At 40.7% G+C, this 17004-nt stretch overlaps 1 protein-coding gene and 2 long non-coding RNA genes across 6 annotated transcripts in view; 1 reads left to right on the top strand and 2 right to left on the bottom strand.

Moving 5' to 3' along the window:
* Positions 1 to 17004, bottom strand: part of slc5a5 (solute carrier family 5 member 5) — a 23339-nt gene continuing 6335 nt past the window's right edge. For 3 of the 4 annotated variants that reach the window (XM_042056381.1, XM_042056384.1, XM_042056382.1), the window contains 13 exons: positions 15663 to 15714; positions 15433 to 15500; positions 3885 to 4039; positions 3235 to 3375; positions 2941 to 3070; positions 2629 to 2717; positions 2421 to 2533; positions 2192 to 2262; positions 1935 to 2021; positions 1484 to 1683; positions 1030 to 1133; positions 768 to 835; positions 1 to 511 (listed from right to left, as the gene is read on the bottom strand). In XM_042056381.1, coding sequence (XP_041912315.1) covers positions 428 to 511; positions 768 to 835; positions 1030 to 1133; positions 1484 to 1683; positions 1935 to 2021; positions 2192 to 2262; positions 2421 to 2533; positions 2629 to 2717; positions 2941 to 3070; positions 3235 to 3375; positions 3885 to 4039; positions 15433 to 15500; positions 15663 to 15714 — 1362 coding nt within the window. In that variant the 3' untranslated portion in view covers positions 1 to 427. The remainder of the gene's footprint in view (positions 512 to 767; positions 836 to 1029; positions 1134 to 1483; positions 1684 to 1934; positions 2022 to 2191; positions 2263 to 2420; positions 2534 to 2628; positions 2718 to 2940; positions 3071 to 3234; positions 3376 to 3884; positions 4040 to 15432; positions 15501 to 15662; positions 15715 to 17004) is intronic. The other variant, XM_042056383.1, reaches the window with a different exon arrangement.
* Positions 10052 to 17004, top strand: part of LOC121677583 — a 15648-nt gene continuing 8695 nt past the window's right edge. The window contains exons 1-2 of the long non-coding RNA XR_006021039.1: positions 10052 to 10287; positions 15888 to 15896. This is a non-coding gene — a long non-coding RNA (uncharacterized LOC121677583). The remainder of the gene's footprint in view (positions 10288 to 15887; positions 15897 to 17004) is intronic.
* Positions 10278 to 13762, bottom strand: LOC121677581. The gene is made up of 3 exons (XR_006021037.1): positions 13532 to 13762; positions 13020 to 13143; positions 10278 to 10846 (listed from the first exon to the last, which is right to left on the bottom strand). It is a non-coding gene; the product is annotated as an uncharacterized LOC121677581 (long non-coding RNA).

The following is a 17004-nucleotide window of genomic DNA, read 5'->3' as shown; positions in this document are numbered from 1 at the left end:
TGCAGTGAAAGATAGTATATTTTTTGTTCTCACAAAAATAGACATTCATGTCACAAATAAAGTATGCACAATGACTGCATGAAATGCAGCCTACATACAAAAGTAACAACATTTAGTAATTTAACCCAATGAAAATGTTGAGTACTTTTGCACACCTCCTTGGGACGGGTGTGTTGGACAAGGAGGACCACAGGGTCACCAGTATCAAAATAAGCAGAAAAGAACGTTTCGGTCAGATGATGGTCATCTGACCGAAACGTTGATGAAAAGTTACAATTGCAAATAAAAACAGTGTGCGGGAGCTTTCTAGTAATTTAACCCACAAAATTTAGTCAAGATTATTGGGACCGTTCAATAAAAGTATGTCCTCTTGCTGCATGAAATGTTTATGGAAGCTCGTTGCCACACTTAAAAAAAGGAAACGCATTCAAAGGAACGCCTCTTCATCAACCTTCAGGCCATCAACAGGTCTGAGGTTAGTACTCTGAGGAGTCTGAACCATCAGTTTGGCCTATGGTGAAATGAAAAGGATAATTTTTCAGTTCATTACAGTAGGGGAATTATGTAGTATTGAGAACTGTATAGTCTGTGATGTGAAACTGACAACCTTTGGCCTGCTATGCACTATACTTTTTTTCTTTTTCAATTCATGCATTTAAATTAAAGGCAAGTGTTACCAATGAAATATAAGTGACTATATTATCGTTGTTTATATCATATCCGTGCTTATAGAGGAGATAGTTCCTGGGTTATTATATGATACTTACCTCAATGGTCTTATTCTCTAGATCCCAAAAGAGTAACCCTGGACTGATGGAACTTCTTTTGGTTGGCCCTGCGAAATGCAGTGCATCATGAACAAATGACCAAGATTAGAATTCTTCACAATAAACCTGTAGGGAAATGTTATGTTGGATTTATGATCAATGCTATGTCTAACACCAAAGTGTCCATTGGTGCAAGGTGGAAAGTTCTCATTTCTCATAGCGCTTATAGTTTATATCCTCCTTTATGGGAGTGTGATCTCACCTGTTGCGTAGCTAACCGCAACTCCAACCGATACAACAATAGTTGTTGCTAAGGCCCCAAAATATAGGTAGGACATTGAATAGAAGTCGTGCACACCTCCAGAACTGTAAACAAAAAGAGTGAATTTGCACACATAAACAATACATATTACCTTATTATTCTTATACTTACAACCTTTTTTGAGGTTCTTATAACTGATGTTATTTTGATAAAAATGAAAATTAACAGAGACCCCACTGCCCTTGTTTAATCTTTCTTGAAGGAACAAAAAGCCAACTTGGAAGACACATGGACCCTTTTTTGTCAATTTTGGGCTGCTTAATATACTTCTCAGATATCACCAGAGGCTTATTTTCTGTTTAGTTTTTTGAATATTGTGCACTTCTCTTATAACCAGATCATATGACCGTTGGTACCTCGACTCACTGTGCCGTTACCTGCTCTGGTGCCTTACCCATAAGGTTCAGAGTAGAGGGGTGGCCTGGTGTAGTGAATGCCTCCTGTCCTGTTATTGTCCGTTGTATTAATGGACAAACAGTGTTCTGCGGAGGCAGGCAGAACTCCCATCATTTGTGGCGTAGGGGGATAAAGAGTAGATCCAATTGCAAGCCACACAGAAATGCAGAATCCCACCGCTACACCAGAAAATACTCCCTGTGTAAAATATCACAGGGGCATTAAGTTAAAGTAGGAAGCAGCATTTCATGTGTCCAAAACTATCACCCTACAAGATGCTTAGTTATGTAGAATGTATTTGGAGACAATATGATGCATCAAAAAACAGAGGAGGTCCAACTTTGCATGTGTTAACAAACATATCAAATCAGTTTTAAACGGTGAACCAGACACAGTTATTCAGCAGACAACATTGTGGTGTCAATGGGTTTTGGGCAGCGAATACTCACTGTCTTATTTGTTGCTGGTACAAATATTCCCAGTATAAATGTACCCAGTAGGGGACCACTGACCACCCCCATAACGGTAAAAGACCCCTACAGCAAAATAAAATGAAAAATAAAGACATAGGGATTAGTTCAAATGTCAAGGAAGACGAAGACATTATTTACAAATGCTCTTAATAGACAAAGCTGCAGGCAAGCTTGTAGGCAAATATACAAAGCTTGTAAGCAAATTCATTCTTCATAAGAACTCATTAACATACCTGAAGAACTCCCCATTCAAATAGGGAAGAGAGTGCAGCAACAGTGATGCAGGCAAGGCCATAGAATAGAGCTGGAACACACAATGATGAAAGTCTATTTAACTGAAAACAAACAACAATAAGATGGGGTGGCCAGTGTGACACTGGACAGACATTTTGACATGTCTTACAAACTTAGAAAAGTATACAACATGTTTGTTTTGACGACAGAAGCTCAAAGCAAACCCACACAATGCCTTGGAGATCAAAACAAGTCCTCTCTCTGATGTGTTGGTCAAATGTGTCTTCAGCAAGTCCTCCATAGTCACGGCAGCCATGGCATTGATGCTGGTTGAGACAGTACTAAGGGAAATGAAAGCAGACAGCGTCCTTACAATGTACTGCCAAAACCGTGTGATGGACATGTCTGTGATGCATGACATGGACTGGGTAAATACCTGAGTGTCCCACTGTATGCACATGCTAAGAAGAGGCCAGGGAAGCCAGGATGGTCTCTAAAAATATCCAGGACTAAATAAGGCACATACTGTTCCAAAACAGAAAAGAGTATCCATGACTGATTATGATAGGGATAATACACATGCAGAATCTCCAAACTAACTGGTTTGCATGCAGACAAACTTAATTAAATGAATGTTTATAAATCAATAATAATAGATAATATTATGCAAATAATCATGCATTTGATTGCACTGTGTCGCTATACTGTTTTTATTCATTAGAATAACCATCATTCGAAGATTGATTACCTGATCAGGTGTAGATATGTGACCAGCTTCCAGAGGGTCACAGGTTGAATAGAGAGCAAACATGGCAATTCCACAAAGGGCAGCACTACCCACCACCAACCACAGGCCCAGCTGGTTGACTAACAAGGCCCTGCAGACACAGATGAAGAAACACTATGCGAGATGTAGGTGAAGGCAGCCATTATAGAAAAGTCCTTTTAACGACGTAAGTGTTGAAGCCAGTGTTCATTGACAATTGGCCATTTCAATCATTTAACAGGTCAGTGATATGACCTCAAAGTGCGTAAGACTTACCATTGTGCTTCCCGTTCACTTTTGCATGAGATATAGCGCTGCACTTGTGCTTGGTTCACTGCATACATGGAGAGCCACACAAGCGTGCCCCCCACTATGAAACTCCAGAAGGTATAGCGCTTCCTTGGGTCTACATCAAAACTAAAAGGAACACACTATCAGCAATTTTCTTTAAGGTACCTGCAAATGACTGTACAACATGTCTTTACTGGTAGCTTGGCAGCTAATTTAATGTAAGATGGTACAGTTTGTGTGTATCCCTGTGTCCTTCCCTAACTTTGTTGATACACTCACTCTCATGTCCTTAAATTTCATATTGCATGTCAGATGAAATGTAAAGTTTGTAAAGCCAAGTGTACTGGCTGAATAACTTGGTTGATTGAATGACTACAACATCTAGGCCTACAGATCCATGTACAGAGGCCCAATCACTGTTATTATTTATTATTTATGGGGGGGGGGGGGGCATGAGGAACATGGGGGCCCATCAGAACTGCCTATGCAGGGGCCCAGGATCTTGTGCTACGCCCCTGAACACGCATGTCATCCAGTCACCTTATGACTAAGGATGAAGAAAACCCTACAGTATACTCGTTTCTCTAAAATGGAGAAAACAAATGTTTTAAGTGAAGTTAGGCCAAAGAGCTTACTCATTAAAGTTGAACCGTGAGCCGTTGTTGGCAATCTCAAACACTTTAGCAGGTCCTCCCACAAGAATAGTCCCCTGGATGAAGATGGCTATGAAACCAGACAACATGACCACAATTTGGAACACATCTGTCCAGATAACTGCCTTCATCCCACCCTGTTTCATAGAAGTATATTTTAATTAACATGTTATTGTGTAAAACAGCCATTACTTTATTGCACCTGTGCTGATACAAAGCTATTCACCAGAGATCACAGTACATGTTGAACTATCACCATTTGTCTAACCGTGTATTATACAGAACTGTTGACCTGATATGAGCTCTAGTCAGCTAATTTAATCAGAACACCACCAACGGTTTCCTGAGCCTTTAATCTCTCTGTTAGGAACCTGCCTGGACTTTGGCCATCCTGGTGGTCATTCTGTGTATTACCTTGTGTTTGTGTCTTATTACCTTGTGCCATGTGTTCATGTTTACCTGGTCATGTGTTCTGTTCTTGCCCCTTGTGTATTTCCTGGTTTGTCATGTGATGCCATGTGAGAGGGAGTTAAGTCATTTAGAGACGAATGACCGCGTCGCAGGAAGTGCATCATAACAAAGGCACGCCAGTGGCCGGTTGCACAAAGCACCTTAAGTTAAGTTTTTCCCTTAAAATCTGATTTAAGGGTCCCTTAAAATAAAAACGGTTGCACAAAAACCCTTAAGTTTTCTCCTTAAGATTTTCCCTTAAGTATTTAAGGGTTAATCCTTATCTTGGTTTTATACTTAAGTAATCCGTTAAACCCGTTGCACAAAAGCCCTTAACGAGAAAACTAAGGGAAATATTTAAGGTACTTTCAGCGCTCCCTTAAACGTTATCGAAATATGGCCGAGTTCATGATTGTAAACCATAATCAACATGTTCCGAGACGTGTTTTCTGCGGCCGAGAAAACCCGCTGAATACATTAACTGATGTGAAGTTATTGCTGGATTACAAATTTGACCGGCGGTCAATCCATCGCATTTCAAATGCCCTTTCTAGGCTCGTTAACACCGAGGTGAAATTTCCATCAAAACCGGAGGAGGACGAAATAGCAGCACATTTCTTCAATGTTGCCGGCTTCCCACGAGTGTGTGGGGTGATAGATGGGACCCACATCAGGATCCAAGCGCCTGTATAGTATGAAGACCAATTTGTAAATAGAAAAAATTACCATTCAATAAATGTACAGTTAGTTTGTAATCATGAAAGCAAAATAATCAACATCGTGGCACAGTGGCCTGGAAGCACGCATGAAGCACGCGTTCTCGAAGAAAGCAACCTTGCACGGGAGTTTGAGGAGGGTAGACACAAGGGCATCCTTCTGGGTGACAGTGGCTACCCATGTCGTTCCTGGCTGATGACACCTTTTAGGAATCCGGAAAACAGACCTCAGGAAAGTTGTCTAAATTGTAGCCCTAGGCCTGATAGGCAGTTTGACCTAAATATGTATCCTAATTAGTTGTGACTGATGCCATTATGTTCATCTCCAATCCCATACAACAGGAGAACTACAACGCCAGTCTGTGCAAAACCCGTTCAATTATTGAATGTGTCAACGGCTACATGGTGAGCTACGCGTGGAACCGGGCAGGGCATGCAAAATCATTCTTGCATGTGCAGTGTTATTTAACCTGTCAAAGGACTTCGCAGGAGTTGAGGAAGACCTACCTGAGGCCATTGAACAGGTCGAAGAGGATGGGGAGGGAGGAGTTGAACTTAGTGGGAACATTGTGAGGGAAACCATGGTCAACAATTTCTTTAGCTAAATTAGGCTACAACAATGAATAAATAACTATTATGAATCACAGTCAGTCTAACTCATTTGATTACATGGAATGAAATGGTGATACACATTTAATTATTAATATATGATTTTATTGATTGTGTAACTGGACCTATTCTTCAGTCAAGGTTAATGTTATTGATTCCCCAGACAATTTGCTTAATTTATGCTGCAGCAAAACACTTTCCATTGTCAAATTATTTTTTTCAATTTCAAATTTTTCTATTTCTAATTGTAATTTCTTTTTCTGAAGAAGCAAAACTTCTTTTTGCAGGGCCAATACGTCGTCCGAGGTTATCTTTGTTGTTTCTGTAATGAAAAGAAAAGAACAAAAGTAGCCTAGGTCTGGTGGTTACATAGGCTAAACGTCAGCTTTTTGCTGATAGGCCTAACCTAAATTGCATAGGCAGTTATATAGAACATGTGTATTTTATAAGACTACCATGTTTAGGATTATAACACCATATGTAACATTTGAATATGGAAACATCAAAGTGTCATCAATAACTTACTTTTCCGCTCTCCGTCTCTTTTGCGCTTGGGCTGGCACAGGGCTCACCTCATGCAGGACAACGGGGACATCGCATTCACCCTTCGTTTCTTTATCTGGCTCACTGCAGAAGGTTTTGATGGTTAACTATACATTAAAGATAGGTTAATGTCATTAGTCCACAGCCGCCAAGTGAGTCCTCATAATTGAGCTGACCGTTCCGTGGGAAGAGGGCATACCAGCTGCCCATGAGCTGAAATGGGACAAATACACGGAGCTGGCAATGGAGTGCAAGGAGGCAGGCTGGGCAGCTTCCATCCACCCAGTGGAGGTTGGGTGCAGGGGCTTTGTAGGCCGGTCAGTGATGCAGCTCCTCCGTGCCACAGGAACATCAGGGGCAAGGCTGCAGCGAGCAGTCAAAGAGCTGGCAGAAGAGGCTGAGAAAGCTAGCTTTTGGTTGTGGGTAAGGAGGAAGGATGGTAGATGGGGTCAGACACCCTAGTAGGGTCAGATGCAGGGAGTGGTAGGGAGACATCCCTGACAAGCCACTTGCCCCCCCACCTGGAGATGTACTGGCTAGGGGGCGAAACATTGGTGATAGGTGGCACCAGCTGACGACCTTGCATCTGACCCGAAGGGCACCGGAGTAGGTGCGACAAGCATAAGGCCAAGCAAGAAATACCATCATGAACCTGTATACTGAACTGATACATCTGGGCGACCAGTGACTACTGTAAAAGAGCAGTTGGAAGCCAGGGAAGACTGGCGGGCATCCGGGGAAGACCGGAGGACAGCAGGAGAGACTGCACCAGGGGTGGGCGGTTAGTCACCTTAGCCACTGGCTCCCCAAGAGGGTGCCAACCCGAGGGCCCTCCGAGAGGCGGGGTGGAAGATGGGCCCACCAGGACGGATCACACGGTAACAAACGGAACGGATAACGGCAACAAGATGTTCCTCCGGACATGCAGTTGCGGGTGGCAGAAAGTGACTTCACTTAGAGGCTTGCGTATCCATCAAGGACGGACAAAGTGCAGCAGCCAGCCTGGACAGCACAATCGCACTGCTTCGGCAGGTCAGACGAAAGGGACCCAACGCCAGGTAGAAAACCATAGTGCGGAAGGACCCAGCAGTGCAGGATGGGCGGCAGGACTCGGTGGGAGGACACCATCCATAGGGTCATGACGTGGCAGGACATCTTGCAAGCCCCACAGGCTCGGCTCAGCTTCAGAGTGAGGGCAGCGTATGACACACTCCCTTGCAGAGGTGGAAAAAGTATGAAAATATTGTACTCAAGTAAAAGTACCAATACCTTGATGAAATATTACTCAAGTACAAGTTAAAATACCAATCTGAAAATGTACTCAAGTAAAAGTAAAAAGTAGTTCATTTAAAATGTACTTTAAGTAAAAGATACTTAGTTACTTTTTTTTTTTGGGGGGGGGGGTACCAGAACAACCAGTTTTACCAAAGACTTTCTAATGAGGAGATACAGCACTCAAAAAATCCTCCATAGTAATGCATGGGGTTGGTTTGTAACGCCAATATGGCAGTTGCCTACACATCATATGTCTACACATATCACAACCCTTCCGCGGCAAAACGTCGACATGTGAATACATTGAGCCAATCATGTGGTGTGTTGTAAAATACATTGAGCCAATAATGTGGTGTGCTGTGAAGACATCGTGCCAATCATCTGTTGTGATCTCGCTGCTGGAGCAAGATTGGTGTCGTGAAGCCTTACGCACACGCATTTCTGCTGAAATAGATGCACGATAAGTGCCTAAAAAGTGTTGCAATATGGCCGCCGAGTGGAGGTACTTGCCTGAAAAGGACGTTGAGAAATGGAGATCTATGTGAAAAATCACCGGAGTTCTCCTTTAAGTTTGAGCAGTAGTTAATTTTCAAAGTTAGTTGCACTCATCCTTGGGTCGCTTTGCAGTGAACAGTAATCCAGCACAACTGAAAAGCCCCTCACAGGCAGCTGAGGCAGGCAGGCCAATATTGAGTTGCAGAGAGTTTTTTTTATATATTTGGAAACGAGCAGAAGGTTCAGCAGATTAAAGGGCGTCGTACTGGGGGGGAAAGTGCATGGGAAGTATAGGGCCCCAATGGAGGAGAGGGCCCGTGAAAAGTGGAATACAGGGGGCACAATATTTTCACCAGGCATTAGTAATAATAAAAAAAATACAAACAACTCAATAAGTAGAGTCATGTAATGAAGTGGAATAACACAGGGGAAAAGTATTAAACACGCTAAGAAAAAGCACTAAGGCAAGGAAAGGGAAGGAACGAGCTGGAATCTGTATAGAGAGTAGTTATCCTTTCTATCTGTGCAAATTAATATAAGCTTGGTTAGTACATATTGATGGGCTATAAAAAGGTTTTTCATTACCAAGGTGTCATACAAGAAACATTTCATGAAAAAAGCAAAAAGCTCTCCCAAGACCTTTGCAACCTTATTGTTGCAAAACATTAGCCTGGCGAGCCAGACCCACATTAAAATGTAGGGTCTGGGCACTCACCGTTCGCAGTGCTCAGTCCGAGGGGCGGGATAATCAGTTGTCTTTCAAATTCCCTCTGCACGCAATAGGACGCAATAGGATATTTGTTTTCAAGTAGCAGGGAATTCAAGCCAAACCGTTGCAACTCTCCCATCAATCATTATGTTAAGCCCACCAAACGACTCTATACACGATTTCAATGTCCTGATTAAGTTTCGATTTCTGGAGCTCACAAGCCAACGGAGAGTTGCTAGACTAGCCCTGGCAGCAAATTGCATCTAGATTTCTAGGCTAGCAAAACATATCAATGAAACTAGTTACAGAAAAACATCAGAATCTTCCAGTAAGCAGCATGGAGCCATTATCTGCAAGTGGAAGAAACATCACTGCATCATCAACCGGCCATGCACAGGATCTCCTCGTAATATTTCTGACCAGGGAGTCAGAAGGATAGTCAATTCCAAGAGCCAAGGACCACTCGGAGAAAGCTCCAGAAAGACTTGAAGGCAGCCAATTCTATTAAATAGTTCTGGAAGTAACTAAAGATTCACAAGAGGGACCCCTGGAATCTGTTTAGAACAATGGGCCAAAATCAGACCTGATACTGCGACCAATAAGTTTTGTCATACAGGAAATGTCTTGAAAATTTAAAGTTTGACTGACTGGATTTTGTATACAAAACATAGTGAAAACTGTGTAAGGTCACTCTCACTCTCCCTTGCTAAAGAGCTAAATGGTTTAGTCCGCCTGCACGATTCATAAGGTAGGCTAGTCTATAGTCTTTGTTTTTATTTAGTTCAGCATCGCTAGTAGTGGACCGTCTTTCTCCAAGAAAGCCAAGTCAGGTTACTAAAAACAAAGGCCAAAACAGGAAAAAGAGAGACATCAAAATGAGGGGAAACAACTGCTAATAAAATTCTTTCCAAAGAAAGGTGAGCACAAACGTCAAAACACGAAATCCCATGGTGTTTGCTTAAATATCTCCGCAATCATTAGTGCTAAAACGAACTGAGACTAACCGATTGGAATAGCGGAAAATACACTTTCATAGGCTAATCTGATGCATTTCGTGATCCAGTCTCCATCACTTTCAGAAAGACTGCATGGCGCCAGCTTGATTCATGTCCTGTTGTAGGCTACATGCTGGTCATTATCACTAGGCTAGTGGTTTAGGGCGCGATTTTTTTCTCTCCCTTTCCGTTTTCGTTAGTCTTTTTTTTTACTCAAGTAACGGATGGGATTTTTGATGTAGCGAAGTACAATACTTCACTCAAAATGTAATCAAGTAAAATTTAAAATACCAATTTTATAAACTACTTAAAAAAATACAAAATAGACAGAAAAAAATACTCAATACAGTAACGTGAGTAAATGGGTGGTTGACGTTTTAGGCAAAAAAAAAGTTTTTGAAAAAAAATTCAGATATTAGGCATGGAAATCACTTAGTCCTGTTGTACTGACCCTTCCATTCCCAAAAATATGTATGGTCTTAGATTTTGTGTTGAAATTCATATTTATTCACTAATTAGTTGTGGTAGTGACTAAAATTGTCATATGGCGTGACATGAAAGTTATTGTTTGTAAAATTATAATGGGGTATTTTGTTTTTAATGTGAGCAATGTATTATAATCTTCTATCATTACTTCATCAAGATCTAGCATTTCCTTGTGCAAATGTATTACATTTTACAGTATATTTCTTCATCAATACACAGAGTAAGGCATATGTCCTCAATCTTTCAATAAACGTCATATTCATTTTGACATACCTTGATATAAAAGAAAGAAAATGCTTGTGACTTTTGCTGACCCTATTTTCTATCTGTTCCATTGAGATTTGTATGATACAGACCCCAAAAGCCTTTTTATTTTCATAATTTCTTGATGTCACACCAAATGATATGGTGTCACGCCATATGATAAATAACACCACAAAACAATCTGTTAATACAAAAATGTGTATTATATGTATTTCACAAGCAACAAAAGACAGTTTAAGACAGGTATATAATGTAAAGGTTCACTTTTAGAAATCACAACTATGCAAAACAGAATGCCACCAAATATTGTATAGCTATTGGGTTCCCTGAGTTTTTCTCTTCTCAATGGTGGGCTTCAATCTGAATGTTTGCAGTTCCCCTTTGAGTTTATTCTCTTTATATCTGTTAAAAGACAAATTCAACAATTTATTCAGATAATTGAAAAAGTTTTCCTGCATTATAATCAGATTAAATTGTTGCAATTACTTATAGTGCTAGACAACATTAATATTACTGTTTTCTTTAACACCAGAATTTATTTTCTCAGACTACTATTGATATTTAGAATGTCAAATATGTATCTATGAGTGAGTGTGTGTGTGGGTGATTTCTGTGTTTTATGTGTGTGTGATTCGCAATACATGCAATAGTTGCACATCTTAAATAATACATGTTAAATCATGTTAAATATGTCAAAATATATATTACACTTAATTATGAGTTGAACATATGTATGAAAAAACATTATTTATGCAGGAAAATGCAGTTTCTATCATACAGTGTGACAAATAAATCATATGGTGTGACGAGAAAACCCGGTCACACTATATGATATGGGGTCACACCATATGAGGTTTCATGTACTTAGCATGACATTAAGCAATGTGCTTTTATGCTAACATCCTAAAAACATGCTAACTGCAATATGACAATATAGTTTTAAAGGTAATATTGACTGAAAAGTAATTTTATTTGGGCATTTTTGTGTAAAATGCGTCACACCAAAAGACAGTGAACTGAAGCAGGAGTGCCGGATATACTTGATTTTTTTGAAAACATGAAGAGAGAAAACTCACCTTGTAACTTTCAGTGACCTTCTGAGGTGTTGTTCTTCCTCCTGAAAGAAGGAGAACCCCTACTCCCCAAAGGTCTCCAAACAATTGCCCGTTTAAAAAAAGTAATATGGCGTCACACCATATGATATCCATTTCTGGGACAAAGTGTTTTAGTTAAGGGTGGCTTCACAATATTATGCCTGAACTTTTAGTCAAGCATACTCACAAGTAGGCATCTGGGTTATCAATATATGACTGAATAAACAGAAAATGAATTCATTTTCTTGTTTTTATTCAAAATCAAAATTTGTGAAATGTGACTGGGACAGTCACGCCATATGAGCCTTTTCTGGTTTGGCTGAAAATTGTGAAAAAATGGAAGATTAATCCCATGAATGCTCTGTATGTTCATATAAAACAGCATTTTCTGAACAATATCACCATAGTTTTTGATATATTTTTTTATAATTTACCTATCTTTGACACATTAGACCAAAAAAAGGCCATGTCATGTCAACCACCCAAATGTATTTCGTTACTTTCCACCTCTGCTCCCTTGCCCTAAGAACTTGGCAATATGGTTTGGGAGCGAGGACAAATGCCCTCTATGTGGAACAGCCAACGCAGGACTCCAGCACATCCTGTCCGTTTGCACTCTCACAGGGGCGCCTCAGATGGCGCCACAATCAAGTCCTGAGAAAGCTTGCAGAACACCTGGAGACAAACAGAGCAACTGCCAACAGCTCAAACAGCCAACCCTCGCGCGTGTCCTTTGTCCAACCAGGAGAGAACCAGCAGAAGCCTAGGAGACCAGGAGAGAACCAGCAGAAGCCTCAAGGGCGCCAGTCAAGATCACTGCTGACTCCTGGAAAGGCGTGGGAGATGCGCGTGGACGTGGACAAGCAGCTCGTCTTTCCCAGTGAGATTGTGGACACAACCCTGAGGCCAGACATTGTCATGTGGTCCACAGCCGCCAAGCAAGTCCTCATAATTGAGCTGACCGTTCCGTGGGAAGAGGGCATACCAGCTGCCCATGAGCTGAAACGGGACAAATACACGGAGCTGGCAATGGAGTGCAAGCAGGCAGGCTGGGCAGCATCCATCCACCCAGTGGAGGTTGGGTGCAGGGGCTTTGTAGGCCGGTCAGTGATGCAGCTCCTCCGTGCCACAGGAACATCAGGGTCAAGGCTGCAGCGAGCAGTGAAAGAGCTGGCAGAAGAGGCTGAGAAAGCTAGCTTTTGGTTGTGGGTAAGGAGGAAGGATGGTAGATGGGGTCAGACACCCCAGTAGGGTCAGATGCAGGGAGTGGTAGGGAGACTTCCCTGACAAGCCACTTGCCCCCCCACCTGGAGATGTACTGGCTAGGGGGCGAAACATCGGTGATAGGTGGCACCAGCTGACGACCTTGCATCTGACCCGAAGGGCACCGGAGGCCAAGCAGGAAATACTATCATGAACCTGTATACTGAACAGGCTAATTAAGCTCAAACTAAAGAATATTATCAGGCTATCTAGCCTACCTTTCCAATATGACACCGCTCTCCTGTCCACCAGCAATCCCCTTTACTGTGGATGAGTCCCTACCAATGATGTCGGCAACCATTGCAGCATCGCTTGAAATTGGTTTTGGAGCTGATCCACCACCTGAAAAATTATATTTGTATGGAAATAAACTTTGTTAGTAACATCAGGTAACGTGAATTACGTTATAGGCGGTCAAGGCCAATTTTAAACGGCCGCATGCTAACGTTAGTTAGCTAACTAGCTACGTTAACAGCGGATGATGTACAGTCTAGTTTATATTAAGTTAATATTCATAACTTGTAGCATAATGAAAGCAATCACAGATTAATAGTTCGTTAGGGAAATATAATTGTTATTATGAACGACACCAGAACAGAAATATCAATGTCAATGACCATTAGTGACAAATTGAACTGGGCCAAGTTAACGAAAAGTTAGGCCTAGTCGTTGACTTGATTTATCTTGAGTCTGCAGTTAAAACATATCTTAAAAGTTATTCTTAACTTACCAGTTCCATTGGACTCCCTCCTAAAGCAGGACATCTCTTTCTTGGCCATCACAGTTAGATTCTCTAACTTTTTTTGTATTTCTGGTACACTCCTATTCACCGTACTTCTCGCATTAATTTTAGCAGTGATTTCTTCCCAATTTCTTTGTTTTTTGTTTGCTGTTATTGTCGGGTCGAATTTACTTTTTAGTATAGTTTTTCGTTTTCTGTATTCTTCAAGAAGAATAAATAATTTTTTTGTCCTCTGTCCAATTTGGCTTCCTTGCCTTCTTTTCCTCCATTTTGAGTTGATAGTTTAAGTGTTTGTCTAATGTTATCGCAGGTAACGTTACCGTTACAGGTAGCCTACACAGGTGCGAGCGAGGTCTCCATGGAAACTATAGAATTTTCGTGTCGGAAAATCTCTTTCAATGCAGTAAATCCCTTAACGATTTTCTTAACTAAGGAAACAATTTAAGGCATTCTGTGCAACACTCTTAAGTAAATCCCTTACCTAAGGAGAATTTAAGCTTTAAGGGTCATACTTAAGGGAAAAAACTTAAGGTGCTTTGTGCAACCGGCCACAGACCCTCTTGTAACAGCTGTGATACTGCAGACTCGTAAAAGTAGTTAGAAAATAAGGCAGAAAAACGACAAGTTTCCTCATGCTGCTTCCTTATGTTGGAATGTGCAAAAATGTACAAACAATCAAGAGGATGCCTTCTTGTATGTGATTTCTGCAACAGTGATACTGCAAACGTGTTGATAGCCTATTGTTGATTTATATGCTGTAGCCTAGTGTAAAGCATGTCACACAGTAGCCTAGCCTACAGAAAACACTTAGGCCTAATTGATGTGATGTGATATAATGATAACTTGTATGCCTACAATGGTTTATTAAACATCATAGTCATTTATTTAGTCAGTCATCATGTTCATGCTAATGAATAGGAAGGACACCTAAACGATAGCCATAAACCAAAATTTCGCGCAATATCTGCCGTGATTCCCTATGCGTGAGTCACAAGCTCCTTCCAGCTGACTCTGGCAGATCTCGTGGACAGTCAGTCGCGATCGATTATTTAATAAATAAATGTGAATTACGAATAATAATACAAAGCTTCTACCTAATGTGACTATTTTTTCCATGAACTGTAAAAGAAAACACGTTTTTTCCAGCTGTATTCTCCATAAAGAGTAAAGTAAATACTTATTTTCGGAATTGATGTCACTTCCTGGACTCGTCTGAGGCTGGTCTAATTCGCCTTATTCACCTGGCTGCCATAACGAGGCTGAGGGGTACACTTGCCATTACACCTCAGTCCAGCAGATGGTGGTGGTAATGCACTCCGTTTGCAAACTGCCAAAAAAATTTCACAGATTAAAGAAGAAGGGTTCACTGGCCTGTTCTTCTTCTTCAGTGAATTGTTTTTTAGCAGTTTGCAAACGGAGTCTCTCAATGACTTAACCCCTACTGTGCTATGTTTGTCATGAGATTCACTTCCTGTTCTTTGTTGGTTTGCCATGTGCTTAGTGTTTCCATTTTCCTGTCCTGTCTGCCTGTCCCCACCCCTTGCCATATTTGGACTTCCTGCCCTCCTGTTTTGATGTTTGTCACCTGTGCCCTGTTATATCCTCATTGTCTGTAACTTGTCTTGTATTTAAGTCTTGTGCCTGCCTTTGTTTTCTGTCGGATCGTCGTCTTTTCTGTCTGTTGTTAGTGCCTGGTAACCAGTAAGTTTTGCTGAGGTTATTGATTTGTTTTGTGATGTTTGTTTGACCCTGGAATCCTGTGTTTTGCTGACATACAACTCAGTTAATAGTTTTTGATTCCGTTACAGTAGAAAAATAAACATTAGTCTGAAGCGTATCACTTCCTATTAAGTGATACTCGTATGTGTGATTCTTGTGAGTGGATTTACTATGGTGGTGTAGACAGTGCAGACGAGTCCAGTAGAAAACAGGGAAGCCCACATGTTTAACCCAGTGGCTGAAACATAAAAGAGTTATCTGTTTGTCATTGACCAATACAAATTATTTGTTATTTATTAACCATTCAAAAAGGAAATGGACATCCTTTTATTTTTAAAAAGAGTCACTATAGACTTTCGCCACATAATTTTGAACAATGTTGCATGACCTGACTCTTTACCTTGATTCAAAATAAGGGCAGGTGCGTAGATAACAACTCCTGTGTAGAGCAGCTGTAAAGAAAAAAGTGGACTATGATTAATACACTTTCACTCATGTCATTAACGGCAGTTTTACTCATGGGGATAGTTTCTAATCAAACAGTTTGTTTCCTATTTACTGTTACCTCTTCTGTGTGAAGTACTTACTTTATCTGCATTGATGACATTAGTACTCCTCTGAATAGTGTGCATGTGTAAGTACTTGTAAGCAGACATGGGCAGTATTTCAAAAAGATGAATTTGAAATACGTATGTAATTACTTTAGCGTAGTTTGTCATTTTTATTTTGCAGGATTGGAAAAAAATAAATGTAGTTTGTAAGAAAATTCTTTGAGGGATTGCATTCATAGTATTATAGATGTATAGTAGAGTATCTGTTTTTCCCCGCCTAAATAAGCCAAAATGTCATCGCTCAGTTAAATATTCTAACTATAACCATGACAAGGTTATGCTTATCATAGTCCGGGAGCCAAAGGCCAGAGTCTTGAACCTGGTTTTGTTGGTTAAAGTTTTTTTCTTTACTGTTTCTTGATGCCTAGGGGTATTACTCAATAAGAATAGTGAGGGTGCCCAGTGATATTCCTTGGGCAATTCCCTATTTTCAGCCCTAAAGTTGTCCATAAAAATGCCAATTTCATTACCCTTTTGGAAGGACAACATGAAATGTTATATACTATATACTAAACCCATTTTCCTTGTTCCTGTAGGGTTATGCTACATTGTGACCAACTTAAAAGTGTTAGATAATCTTTTACAATCCTACACATGTTGAAGGGGAAAGAATTACAAGAAAATCAACTGAGGGAGCCAAAAGTATTAAAACCATTTGACATGAGGATTCATGTTAGGGATAACATCCACCGATGTGGCCTGATATGCGTCAATAATGGATGAGACAGAGGCAAAGTCCTCCCCGATGGAAAACAGTGGAGTTTTTTCCATCAAGTTAATTAATTATCGGGACACCTTACAGGATGTTATTAGTAGGCTTGATCAAGCAAGCCCACTATTGTTCTTCTTAACTATACATATTATTAGTGGGCTTGATCAAGATTTACTGCATATCTAGCCAGCACCAGTTGTAAAGGTCATGTAAAAAAGATTGGACAGCGCGGAAAGCCGATACATGTGTATACAGATAATTTAAAGCAACACCAAAGAGTTTTTTGTACCTTAAAATAATGTTTCCAAAATCGTTTCAGTGGTTCATCAACTCGTAACAGGGTGAACGGCAATTCTGCATTCGCTTTCGCGGCCCTCTATCGGCTATAACCGCACTATGTAAGTTTGCCAGATCGGGTA

This window comes from Alosa sapidissima, chromosome 12 (genome assembly GCF_018492685.1).
Source record: "Alosa sapidissima isolate fAloSap1 chromosome 12, fAloSap1.pri, whole genome shotgun sequence".
Classification (NCBI taxonomy): Eukaryota; Metazoa; Chordata; class Actinopteri; order Clupeiformes; family Clupeidae; genus Alosa; species Alosa sapidissima.
Note: the sequence above shows the minus strand (reverse complement) of the source record. Positions and strands in the feature narration are given on the sequence as shown.